The sequence below is a fragment of the Narcine bancroftii genome, chromosome 7 (assembly GCF_036971445.1).
Source record: "Narcine bancroftii isolate sNarBan1 chromosome 7, sNarBan1.hap1, whole genome shotgun sequence".
NCBI lineage: Eukaryota > Metazoa > Chordata > Chondrichthyes > Torpediniformes > Narcinidae > Narcine > Narcine bancroftii.
In genome coordinates, this window is record NC_091475.1 from 22,237,084 (window position 1) to 22,250,864 (window position 13,781).

At 45.8% G+C, this 13,781-nt stretch overlaps 1 protein-coding gene across 1 annotated transcript in view; it reads left to right on the top strand.

Moving 5' to 3' along the window:
• robo1 (roundabout, axon guidance receptor, homolog 1 (Drosophila)) overlaps window positions 1-13,781 on the top strand; it is a 523,895-nt gene that overhangs the window by 200,021 nt on the left and 310,093 nt on the right. Inside the window, exon 4 of the mRNA XM_069892429.1 lies at window positions 8,042-8,368. Within this exon, the coding sequence (XP_069748530.1) occupies window positions 8,042-8,368 (327 nt within the window). The remainder of the gene's footprint in view (window positions 1-8,041; window positions 8,369-13,781) is intronic.

Sequence of the window (13,781 nt, forward strand, 5' to 3'; positions counted from 1 at the left end):
AACTATTCTGCTGTTGGCACCTTAGGGACATCTGAGCCATCTTTCCTGATGGATGTTAAGAACAGGCAGGATGTACTGGCTTTGGAGGAGGTGCAGAGAAGAGGGGTTTGGCCTAAGAGGAGAGATTGAGTCGTCTGGGTTTGTACTCACTGGAATTTAGATGAATGAGAGGAGATCTTAGAGAAATGTATAAAATTATGAAAGGCATACATAAGATAGATGTTTGTAAGTTGTTTATATTGGTGAGAGAGACTATACAGTAACTAGGGGACATAGGCTCAAGATACAGGGCTATAGATTTAAGACGTAGATTTAAGAAGAGTGTTGTGGGTTTATATAGGTCGGCACAACATGGTGTGTTGAAGGGCTGGTACTGTGCTGGAATGTTCTCTTAGAACATAAGAACATAAGAAATAGGAGCAGAGTCAACCATCCAGCCCATCAAGCCTGCTCCGTCATTCAATAAGATCATGGCTGATCTGATGATGGTTCATCTCCACCTACCTGGCTTTTCCCCATATCCCTTAATTCCCCTACTATGTAAAAATCTATCCAACCTTCACCCACTGGGAAAAGCAGTTCCTTCTCATCTCCATTCTAAATCTACTACCCTGAATCTTGAAGCTATGTCCCCGAGTTCTAGTCTCCCCCAACAATGGAAACAACTTACCTATCTATGCCTTTCATAATTTCATATGTTTCTATAAAATCCCCACCCATTCTTTAAATTACAGCAAGTACAGTCCTTTTATCTTTACAATACACTGTTTAACCTGCTGAATTACTCCAGCATTGTGTTTTTACATCATTCATGGCATCTGCAGATTTTCGTGATTTACTCCATTTTATATTTGAAGGCCCTCTCACCTTAAATCATTGTCTTTTGAAACTTCTTGGTCAACCCTCGCAGTGAGCTTCTCCGAGGCTCGAACAGCCCTCAGTGAGGAGAGAAGAAACCATCCCCTGACGACCACTCCCTGGTACTTTGCCAAATATTTTTCAGATCTCGTTGAAATAGAGCTCACATTGAGCGTCCCATGCTAGACACACATGTTATTATTTATCATCATTTGTGGTTTTGCAATTGGAATTTGGAACTGAGCTACAAATAAGCATTTTTTTAAAAATTGATGTGAAATCTGTCTGAAGATGCCTTAAAGGAAACATGTCCAGAATCTTGTGTACCTCAGTGTTACACAATGACAGACCTGTCCCCACCAGTACTGTACCCCGGTGTTACACAGTGACAGACCTGTCCCTACCAGTACTGTACCCTGGTGTTACACAATGACAGACCTGTCCCCACCAGTACTGTACCTCAGTGCTACATAATGACAGACACATCCCTATCCATCATTTAAAATATAATCAATCTACCAATGCTGAAATTTGAAATGAAAACAGAAAAGGTTGCACATGTCCAATAGCATCTGAGAGAACGCTGGAGAGAGAAGCAGAATTAATTATGCAAGTGTTTGACCTGAGACTCCACACTGTTTTTGTGTATATTTCTAAGCACCATATCGGTGGCTGTCTTACTGTACAGAGGCAGGGATGTGATGTGTGGGTTTGTAATTCAGCTTGTATCCTCCAGCCGGTGAGATGATAATGAGCCAGACATTGAAAATGTGCTGACAAGTTGATTGGGAGTAACAATTACTTGTGATTTCTCTCGGTCTTTTTATGAACAGCCAAATTCATGGTGCTATTATGTGGAGACTTATTTCCGACCTGCTTTCTCCAAGCCTGGAATTTCCCAAGGCACTTGGCAGACAGTGGAAAACTCGAGCTGTGGCAGGGCTCCGACCCGAAATGTTGTCTTGTCCCTTTCCCTCTACAGATCCTGCTCGTCCCACTGAGTTCTGCCAGCTGTTCGTTCCTCCAGATTCCAGCCTCTGTTGTCTCTTTTGTACACTGAAACCACAAATGTTTCAGTTAATTTGAACACAGCAGGCTCCAATTAGGGCACTGCTGATCACGTGACCTCATTTAATTGTTATTGGTTAAGCCAACCATATCAATGCGTCAATTGGAAGTATGAATGGGTCCTCGACCCTTTGTGTCTATTTGGAAGTGAAAGTGAATGGCCTACAGTTTGTAATAGACTGTACTTTGGACACTCTCTCTTCTCCTTCCTCCCATTGGCTTCAGAGATTGAAATTGTGCACTAGGTTTCAGATTTCTTGTCAGAGTGCGTACATGACATCACATACAGCCCTGAGATTCTTTTTCCTATTGGCAATGCGAAAAAAAAGCTGTACTCAATGTAAACAAATAAAAAAATGTAAACAACTGACTGACTGTGCAATACAGAGAGGAGAAATAAAAACAAACAATAAAGTCCAAAAGTAAGAGTCCTTAAATGAGTCCCTGATTGAGTTTGTTGTGGAGGAGTCTGATGGTGGAGGGGTAGCAGCTGTTCCTGAACCTGGTGGTGTGAGTCTTTTGGCACCGAGACCTCCTTCCTAGCAATGAGAACAGAGCGTGAGCTGGGTGGTATGCATCCGTGATGATTGACCAATTGTTTTAAAGATAGTTTTTTCCCTGTAGCCATCAGGCTCCTGAATGAACCCCACCACAGTGCTCTCACGCTGACCTTGCCTGGTACAATTTGAGCTGCTTTTTTTTTGGTTGTAACTCTGCAATTATCCTATTGTTCTTTCTGTTTTCCATGGCTGTATGAATGTTCAGGTTGTAAAAACACCCTGCTGGGGAAACTCATCAAGTCAAACACTGTTCTTTATACAGTAAAGATACATAACCTACGTTTCAGGTTTGAGCCCTTCATCAAGGTATGAACAAAATGTAGGCAGGTGACTGAACAAAATGATGGGAAAGGTAATATGTTGTGATACTGTGAAAGATTATGTTAAAACGACTTTCCATATTTTTTGAGGAGAAGTTTCTTCACCCTGAGGGGCAGTCGGGGGAGGGGTGGTGGTGAACCTATGGAATACATTGCCGCAGACTGCTGCAGAGGCCAAGTCATTAGGTAGATTTCAAGTGGCAGTTGATATGTTCTTGATTAGTAAGGCCGTCAAAGTGCAGAACAAGCTGCCAGCTGAATTGGTAAATGCAGGCTCAATTTTGATATTTAATTTAATAAAGGGTGGAAATCTTTGGGATGTACAACATAGAACATTGCAGCATAGTACAGTCCCTTCAGCCCATGATGTTGAGCCGACCAATGTGAATCTATTCCCCAAAAATCTGGTACACTGGAGTCTAGATACCTTGATGAAGGGCTCAAGTCCAAATCTTTGGTTACATATCTTGAACTTTGCTGAATTAAGTGCCCTGAGTGACCTGCTAAATTTCCCCAGCATTGTGTTTGCAGACTTCCATGTTTTACTGAATGTCAGGGTTGACCTGTTAGATTGTTCGCGGAAGAACCCGCCTCACTATTACCATGCATCATGCGACTGATAAACAAAAACACAATTCACTGATTGCAAATACAAGTTGCTTTCATCCACGACCACTGTGACACAACCACTATGGCACGACCACTAATTTCATCCATTATTCTGCATTTCCCCAGCAGCCATCCATCCCATCGAACCATAAAACATTACAGCTCAGAAACAGGCCCTTTGGCCTTTCTAATCTGTGCCAAACTCTTTTTCTGCCTTATCCCACTGACCTGCACCCAATCCATGGCCCTTCATGCCTCTCCCGACAATGTACCTGCCCAAATTTTTCTTAAATATTAAAATTGAACCCGCATTCACCACTTCGGCTGGTAGCTCGTCCCATGCTCCCACTAATCTCTGTGCAAAGAAGTTCACCTCAAGTTATTCTCTTTCACCCTTAATGCATATCCTTTGATTTGTATCTCATCTACCATTGGTGGAAAAAGCCTATCTAGATTTACTATGTCTAACCCCTCTTAATTTGAAATACCTGTATCAAATCTTCCCTTATTCTTCTATGCTCCAGGGAATAAAGACCTGATTTGTTTAACCTTTCCCTATTACTCAGTTCCTGAAGTCTGGCTAACGTTGTGTTGCTTAAGAATATCTCCCATTGCCCTAAAATATTCAAAGACTTCATCTCACCTTTGCCTTAGATGCGAAACCCGTCCACAATTCTAGATTTTCAAATTCAAATTCAAGATTACTGTCAAGATGCAGTGATGGAGGTTGTTTTGCGATCTGTCTAACCAACCAACTCTGACTTTCATAGAACAGGAGTTCAACTGCAGAGGGTAGAGTTGCAATGAATAAAGATTGATTAGTACAAAGCAATGGATGAATGAGATCACTGATGTGGGGATCATTCAGGAGTCTGATGGCTGCAGGGAAGAAACTGGACAATACAAATGGTCAGAGGTACAGAGAGAGTGCAGTTGGTAAGGGGCAAAGGCAACTTAATTTCTGCATTTTGGAGTTCATTCCTGATAATGGTGGGAAAAAAAAACTCCTTGAATCTGGGGGTGTGTGATCTCCCACTCATGAATCTGATGAGGCTGGTGAAGAAAGTGGCCGGGGTAGATGAGTCTTAAAATGGGTTGGCTGCTTTTCCAAGGCAGCAGGCATTGTAGACAGAGATGGTGGAGGGTCTGTGTGATGGTCTGAGCCACATTTGCAACCTTATGCAGTTTCTCGTGGTCTTTGGCGGAGCAGTTCCTGTCCCACGCAGTGGTGCACCCTGACAGAATGCTTTCAGTGGTGCACCTGTGGAAGTTGTTAAGTGATGTTGGTAACATGCCAAATTTACTCCGACACTGGTGCACTTTCTTGGCCACTGCACCGATGTGGGTGGAACAGCACAGATCACTGCAGATGTTTACTCTAAGACGCTAGCCTAAGGAAACACCCTCTCCTCCTCCATCCTGCCCTGATCCCTTAGGGTCTTGTGTATTTCAAATCTTTCCCCCCACTCCAGCAGAAATGAACAATTCTGTCCAACAACTCTTCCTACAACATTGCACCCATTCCAGGGAGGGATTAACTCTGATCATCTGGAAGGAACATGGTGTTCTTAAAGATAGTTAGCCGTGGGATATTGGACAACCACTTGAGTGAGGGTGTTGCTTCAGGGTCTTAGAGGAAAGGCAGCAGCTCTGAGGGTCCATTTCCCTGTATGACTATAGAGGGACGGGCAGCTAGAAGTTCTCACAGAAGGGGAGATGAAGCCTTAGAAGACGGCCATGATCATATCAAATAGCAGGGCAGATTTGAAAGAACAAGTGGCCTCCTCCTGTCCCTATTTTATTCTGTCTGTATTGGCCCACACCCTTGTTGTCTAGGGTGAGAGTGCCTGTTAAAGATGAAGGGAATTTGGCATATCCCCTTTCTTCCTCAACAACTTCTACAGGCGCCCCATTGAAAGCAGACTTGCTGGATGCATCGCCATCTGCGACAGGAGCTGCTCCACTCAAGATTGGTAAAAGCTCAAGGTGGTGAATGCAGCTCAGAATACCACGCAAGCCACCCTCCCCCTCTGTGGACCCCATCTACATCTCCAGTTGCCTGGAAAAGACAGCCGATGCACTGAAGGACCTATCACACCCCAACAGACACTCTTCTCCCTCCTTCCATTGGAGAGAAGACTCAAGAGTGTGAAAACATGCACCAACAGGCTCAAGGATTCAGATTCCAGATTTCTGATTTATTGTCAGAGTACATACATGACATCAAATAGAACCCTATGATTCTTATCCTACGGGCGAGGCAGAATTACCACTTATTGGTAGTGCAAAAAAAAATGTAAATAATGTAGATGTGTGAATAAATAAAGAACTGTAAATAGACAATGCAAGTCAACAAACTGATTGTGCAATCCAGAGAGAATACAAAAATCAATAAAGTACACCAGTAAGAGTCCTTAAATAAGTCCCTAGTTGAGTTTGTGGTTGAGGAGTCTGATGGAGGAGGGGTAGCAGCTGTCCCTGAACCTGGTGGTGCGAGTCTTGTGGCACCTAGGCCTCTTTCCTGATGGCAGCAGCGAGAACAGAGTGTGTGCTGGTTGGTGTGGATCCTTGAGTGATTGCTGCTGCTCTCTGATGGCAGCATTCTCTGATGATGGTAGATGGACAAGGACAGTTTCTTTCCTGCAGTTATCAGACTCCTGAATGATCCTCACACAAGTTGAATAATGTTGCCTTTTCTCCATTAGAATGAATCTGTGAGTGCAACTCTATTGAAACCAACAGGCTTAAAGACAGTTTCTACCCTCCAGCCATCAGGCTCCTGAATGAACCCCACCACAGTGCTCTCATGCTGCCCTTGCTTGGTGCTAATTGATCTTCCTTTTCATTGTAATCCCACACTCCATAAATCATGCTCTTTACCCAGCAGTTTGAATGTTAGAGATAACGTATTAGACTGCTCGCAGAAGAACTTGTCTCATTGTGCCAGATGAAGTTTCAAGTGTAATTTCTGACCTTTAACCTGTGCCCTCTCTCCACGAGGCTCGGAAATCCAATGTCACCCGGAAGTCTGTGCAACTGTAGGAGAATGTCAAAGAGCGGGGATGTTTGCAGATGCTTATTGGGTCTTGCACTATCTCAATTAACTCTGTGACATTTTTATTTTGCTGTAATCCACTAAATCGAATTGCAGGAAAATGATACTGACACAGCACTTACTGTAAGCTAAACAATGAACATTGTACACAGAGTATCTGCCAAATTATTCCCAGCCTCCAGGCAATCCAGTCATGGAATTGCAGTTCACCCTTTCATTAGTGAGCCTTGCACTGCCTCGCATGCATATTTGGCACATCACATGCTTCGTTTCTTCCTTCCCCCCCCCCCCCCCCCCCACCCCCTCCCCCTCCCACCTCCCCTCACCCCTGAGGATATTGATTCCTTTCCAGTGGTGAAACTGCACATCCTCTCTTTCAGGGGCCTCTTCTGTAGCCTGGGAAGTTTGCAGCCCAGCAGGAGGCCATTTGGCCCATTGCTTCCATGTCGGCTCAGTGTGTGTGCGCATTGCAGGAAGGGTGGTTAACGTCATAGAATGAGGCAGAACATAGAACAGAGCAGCGCAGGAACAGACCCATGTGCGCCAGATAGTACCCAATTTAAGCTAAAACAATCCGTATCCCTCGCTACTAATCCAGGTGGCACCGTTAGCATAGCAGTTAGCGTAATGGTATTATAGCACCAGCGATTGGGACCAGGGTTTGAATCCAGACTGTCTGTAAGGAGTTTGTACATTCCCGCCATATCTGTGTAGGTATCCTCCGGGTGCTCTGGTTTCCTCCGACCATTTAAAATATACAAGGGTTGCAGATTAATTGGGTGTAATTGGTGGCATTGGGCTCATGGGCTGGAATGGGCTGTTCCTGTGCTGTTCGTCTGAATTTAAGTTAAAAAATTTAGAAGCTTCTTAAACACTATGATTATGTCTGAATCCACTGCTATCCCTGGCAGCCTGTCCTAGGTACCCACTAAACTCTGTGTAAAAATCACTTTGCACGTGTGTTTCAAACTCTCCCCTCTCCTTCCTCCATGGCACTTTAAACTAGCCATTCACAACCCCTTTTTTTGGCTATGGACCCCTTAGGACTCTGTTCAAAATTTATGGGCCCCTTCCAGAATTTAGCTGGTTTCTTCCGTACTTCTCTCCTACCGACTAGATTTTTAAAAATTATGATTTCAGCCCGTAGTCACCCTTAAATGTTCAATGGCCCCTTGGGGGATCATGTGGCCCTCATTGAGAATGGCTGCTTTAAACACGTCCTCTGCTGTGTGCCATTTATACCCTGGGGAGAAAGATTCTGACGGTCCACCTTTTCGATGTCTCTCATAATTTTATAAACTTCCATCAGCCTCCACCTTCCCAGGGAAAACAACCTGGGTTTGTCCAACCTCTCCCCATAGCTCATATCCTCTAATCCAGGCATCATGCTGGGAAATTTCTGCACCCTTTCCAAAGCCTCAACATCCCTCCTGTAATGGGGTGACCAGAATGGGACATAATGCTCCAAACGTGCCCTAACCAAAGTTTTATATTGCTGTGACATGATTTTATTGCATTTAAAGATATGAAGCAAAGAAAGTCCAATTATTTTTCTGTCCCCTCTCCCTCAGGGTCTCGTCTACGTCAGGAGGACTTCCCACCACGGATCGCGGAGCACCCTTCCGACCTAATTGTCTCGAAGGGGGAGCCAGCCACGCTGAACTGCAAGGCGGAGGGGAGGCCCAGCCCCACCATCGAGTGGTACAAGGACGGGGAGCGGGTGGAGACGGATAGGGACGACTCCCGCTCCCACCGCATGCTGCTGCCCAGTGGCTCCTTGTTCTTCCTGCGCATCGTCCACGGCCGCAGGAGCAAGCCAGATGAGGGCAGCTACGTCTGCGTGGCCAGGAACTACCTGGGGGAGGCCGTCAGCCACAACGCCTCGCTGGAGGTGGCAAGTAAGTGGACGAATGATTCTTCCCACCAAGAATCCCTGTAGGGTGGGTGCATGTAGGTGTTTGCTGTTGCTCCTTCAGTGGTGGAGCTGATTTTATTTGTGTGAGATCTGGATATGCAGATGTAGGTCATGTTAGGCACCCCCACCATGAGGCTCATATGGAAACCAGATATGTATTTAACAAGTGCTCAGCAGGTTATGTCGTTTGGAAGTCATGATCCCACGGACTTGGATTGGGTGTGCATTGGCTTTCACCTTTTGGTAGCACTGTGATTTGTCACCATGGTTACCTTTCCATTCCAGTTCCTGAACGGTGGACAACTTTAGACATTTATTTCTAAAGCTTGGGTGTGTGTGTGTGTGTGTGTGTGTGTGAGAGTGTGAGAGAGAGTGAGAGAGAGAATGTGAGAGAATGTGAGAGTGAGGGAGTAAGGGTCACGCCAATGTTAGCCAGGGATTTCTGGTGGGAGAGAAGTGGTCAGTCTATGTTCAGTGAAGGCTCTGGGAGCCAGCAGGCCTGAGATTGACTGGCCCCAAGGTGCATTCCTTGGGAAGTGTTTAAGTAGAAACACACAAGCAGTCCTTGTGTCAATCCAGTTGGCTTGATATAAAATGTTGACTGGCCATTTCTATGTTTGGACGCAGAGTTACTCCTGGAGCTCATTGCTGCACCTGAGGCAAGTGCCTCACTCACATTACCACAGGGATTTGGTGACCCTTGGCTGCTCAACAGTTTTTGTGTGCAACTAAAAGATGGAGGAGCGGATTTGCTGATTTTGTTCCAAGAGATGTTCCAGTGTGATTGGAGTAATTTATACATCTTTTGTTGTACTTGATAATGGATCTGATTTTAATTCTGGTTTGTCCAAAGGCGATAATGCTTTCCCTTGCTTATGCTGTGTGAAAGGGAATGATTTTCTCTGGCCAATACTGTATAATGTGTGTGTTCTCCATTACTTGGTATACAATGTCTTTGAGGGAATAGTTCACTCCCAACACTGTACGGTCACTCAGCAAATGATTCACTCTGACTTCCAACACATGCATGCTATGTTTTAAACCACACTGAAAGGGAATGATTCACTCCTGTCTATGACTGTAGAACTTCTGTATCTCTCAGTATTAACTTCTCGATTACCCATTTGTTCCCGGTCTGGAACTCAGAGGCAGAATCTCATGCTCTCTGGTTGACTGTTTAACAGGAACAAGGGGATGGGTTTCAGCTCTCGAAGAGATTTGAATCTTTGCAACTCTGTGCTCCCCGGAGCTAAGAAAGTAAAATGTTTGGAAATGAGTGATTGCCGGGAACAGACTGCAGAGTAGAATGCTCTTGGATTTAAACAAGAAAATCTGCAGAGGCTGGCGTGGAGTATAATGCACAAAAATGCTGGGGATTCTCATGGAATGTTGCATGACCTGCTGAATTTCTCCAGCACTTTTGTGTGTTATAGAAAACTCTTGCTTTTCATTTTGATGGTTTGATCTTGGTCATTGGGAGAGTATGGCATAGGACCTTTTGTGCATGGAGAGCTCACATCACGGGTTAGAGTTGGGAGCCAGCAGGAATGTGGCCTAAACCTTTAATGGAATGCTTAGTCCATTATGACAAGTTCCAGAAGCCTCATAAGGCCATCTTTAATTACGTTAATCGGAACACAAACCTCAAAGTAATTCATCCCTCAAACTCTACGATTTAAATTTTGTTAAAAGAATGCTTGGAACTGCAATTTCTGTTCATCATCTCGCCGTCTGCAGAGTCAATCAGAGCAGGAGACATGAAAGGGCTTTGTTTCCACTCCTGTGGAGGATTAGTAACTGAGAACATATGAGTTTAAATGATTAAACTGTGCCAGATTTGCTGAAAGATTGTCGATTGACACTCTCCACGGCTCTCTTTCAAACAAAAGCATTAATATAACACCTTTCCTGACCTCAGGAGATCCCAAAGCTCACAGCTGCCAATGAACTATAATCACTGTTTCAGAGCTGAAGATGTGGCAGGCAAGTGGTACACAGCAAGAGTCCACAGGCAGAAATGATTTAGTGTGCTTTGTAATACTGGTCGTGGGATAACTATTGGCTCCGGGTTGTTGGGGAGAACTCCATTCGCCCTATTAAAGATGGTTCCACCCTTCTGCTCTGACACCAGTCTCCTGTTAATAGTAATGAGTTTATTGTTCTGCTTACTGCACGACCACTGATCCACTCAAAGTCTTACTTGCTGCGGCCAAACAGGTGAAGAAACCTCTGACGGGCAGCACGGTTGGTGTAGCGGTTAGCCCAACACTTTTACAGCGCCACCGACCCGGGTTCCAATATGGAAATAAATTTCCATGGTGACTGCTGCCGTAGCTATTGCTGTGGTGACATTGCCACTGCTGGCGTGGACCTGCGGGGACCGAGGGAGCGGAGATGCACTGCTGGCGTGGACCTGCGGGGACCGAGGGAACGGAGATGCACTGCTGGCGTGGACCTGCGGGGACCGAGGGAGCGGAGATGCACTGCTGGCGTGGACCTGCGGGGACCGAGGGAGCGGAGATGCACTGCTGGCGTGGACCTGCGGGGACCGAGGGAGCGGAGATGCACTGCTGGCGTGGACCTGCGGGGACCGAGGGAGCGGAGATGCACTGCTGGCGTGGACCTGCGGGGACCGAGGGAGCGGAGATGCACTGCTGGCGTGGACCTGCGGGGACCGAGGGAGCGGAGATGCATTGCTCCTGCGGGCTGCTGTCGGCTCTGCACGGGCTTTGAACGGCCTGGTTTTTAAAAATTATTTTATTTATGAATTTTAAACCACAGTATTGTTCCATTACATTCAATTCAAAAATTATTTCAAAAGATTATACATGAGATTATATAACCCTTCCGCCGCCCCCCCCCCCAACCATTGAACAGCCCGTTGAAGGAGCCAACAGTGATTTTATTTGAAATCCCACGATCGTGGGTCTGTGCCCAATATGGCGGCACCTATTAATCGGTAGCAGCCACGAGGAGATGCAGACTCTGGGTAAGTGGAGGACTGAAGCAGGGCACTAGAGGAGGAAAAGATCATACACCATCTGAGAAGGAGAAGCGAAGGAGATGACCTGTGAGGACGGTGACCACGGCAGCAGACCAGTGAGGGGGCTCTGCGGCTGAGGGGCCAGTGCATGCAGCAGGCTGCTGGTGACTCGAGGCGAGGAACACGCAGGAGCTCTGGACTGCTGGAGACTGCTGTTGGGAGACCCAACAGCAAACTGCTGGAGACGGGCTCAAACTGGCTGGAGGGGAATCAGGTATCAGAACCGGGATGAGAGGAGGTGCCAAGGGGGCTGGAGAGTGCCTGACCTTGTTGGAGGTTTGGATCTGGAGCTCGGGTTGCCAATGGTTTGGACTGGATTCTGTATAGCTGCAGGGGCTGTGGAAGCACTGGAGGTGAATCTACGGACACTTTGACTCTGGTGGGGGGGCTCTTCTTTGCTTCTCTCTCTCGACTGTAAGAACATAAGAGGCGCTTAAGAAATTCCTACTAGTGGCAAATCTGTCTGCCTTGCAGCAGGCAAAGAGAAATTTCATCTAATATGACAGTGTTTTATTACTATGATAATACATTGAATTTTGAATCAAATCTGGTGCTATCTGTAAGGAGTTTGCACATTCTTCCCTTGTGGGTTTCTTCAGAGAGCTCTGGTTTCCTCCAACCTTTCAAAATGTATAGGGTTGGTAGTTAATTGGTGTATTTGGATGGCACAGGCTCATGGAAGGGCATGTTATCGTGCTATATGTCTAAATTTTAAAATTTTAAGTTTATCCAAATTAAATTAAAATGGACTATTAATACATAATATCGATAATAAATATTCACAGTACTCCTCATGCAAAAATCAGTTGCTTGCAATAGTGTAGAGAGTCCTTTTGTGTAATGGGAGCAGACCCTGATTTGTGCATCAAGGAGAGTTCAAAAGCCTGATAGCTGTTGGGAAGAAAAAAAACACAATGTTAGAGTAACTCAGCAGATCAGCTCCTCACCACTCCTCTCCATTGCCTCCCGCACAAATGTTGTTCTATTCCCTTCCCTCCCCTCTCTTGTATTCATCAGCTTTTCTTTGCACCGATGTCTGTTGCTATAAGCAGTCGGAGGCAGGGGGTTCCTGGTTTGGATAGCAGGAATGCAGAAAGCTACAGAGTGTAGCCATCACAGGCACTGACTCCGCAATCATGCTCCCTGAAGCACTGCCTCAAGAAGGCGGCCAACATCATGAAGGACCCCCATCATTTGGGTCACCACCTCTCCTCACTGCTCCCTTCAGGCAGAAGGTACCGAAGCCTGAAGATCAGCATCCCTAGGTTCAAGAGCAGTTTCTTTCCAGCAGTTAACAGTCTCTTTAACCTCCTTATACTGTATATATTAACCCAAACTATAAACTACTCCAGGACCACCAAAAGATTTGTTTGCACCACTGAAACTTCACTTTTTTTTCTTGCACGAATTGCACCTGTGAATATTTATTTATCATTTCATATTTATGATACTGTGAAGATTGGAGGGGTATGGAGGGCTATGGTAATCTGGGTGCAGGTCAGTGGGACTAGGGAGAGCAATAATTTGGCATGGACTAGAAGGGAGGAGAGGCCTGTTTCTGTGCTGTTTTGTTCTATGGATCTGTGGCTCAGTTATATGTCGGTTAAATATCTTTACCACCTATGGATACTTCGAGACTCCAATTCCTCCAGCATTTCTGATTCTTGTGTTACTGAGAGGTGCATCTATGGCCTGAGTTCTAACTTGCCTTGCATCCATCTGCAGGTCCATTTGCAAGCCCCCCAGCAACATCACACTTTTATTTTGCATATCCATTCCTAGTCAATAGCCCCTTTTAAACTGCAGCACCTGGGTAGCCCTCCTGTGTCCCAAGTGTGATTACTGGGGCCTTTTAAGTTGCAGGGAGATAGGCCTGGCAATTTAAGGGGGATATCCCCCACCACGCAATGATGTGTCACGGACTCAATGGAAGTACTGCCGGATGTTCAGAAGCTGGCTGCCTGGTGACGCGCACACGCAAGCACTTGCATCACCGGAATAAGCGGGACGATCATTTTCCTGTTCAAATTGCCTGTGGACACGACCTGGGTAAGTTTTACTGGGTTCCCTGACTACCCCTGAAGTAGATCAGGGATCTGGTTGGATTCCGGCAGGGTTGACCTGGTTGGACCCCATTTTACACAGCAGTTTGAAAGGGTCTAACGTCACTGCCCGATCTGGATAGAGATTCTGATTTGCAATGTTCCTGTGCTGTGGATCCTTTTGCTCCCCAAAGCAGTGCAGTTGGAAATCCCATATCCTGATCTGCACTGTACTTTCCACAAGCCAACTCTCTGTCAAGGTTTAAGGTTCCTTTGTTATCATGTACATAAATACACAAAGTGTGTTTTCC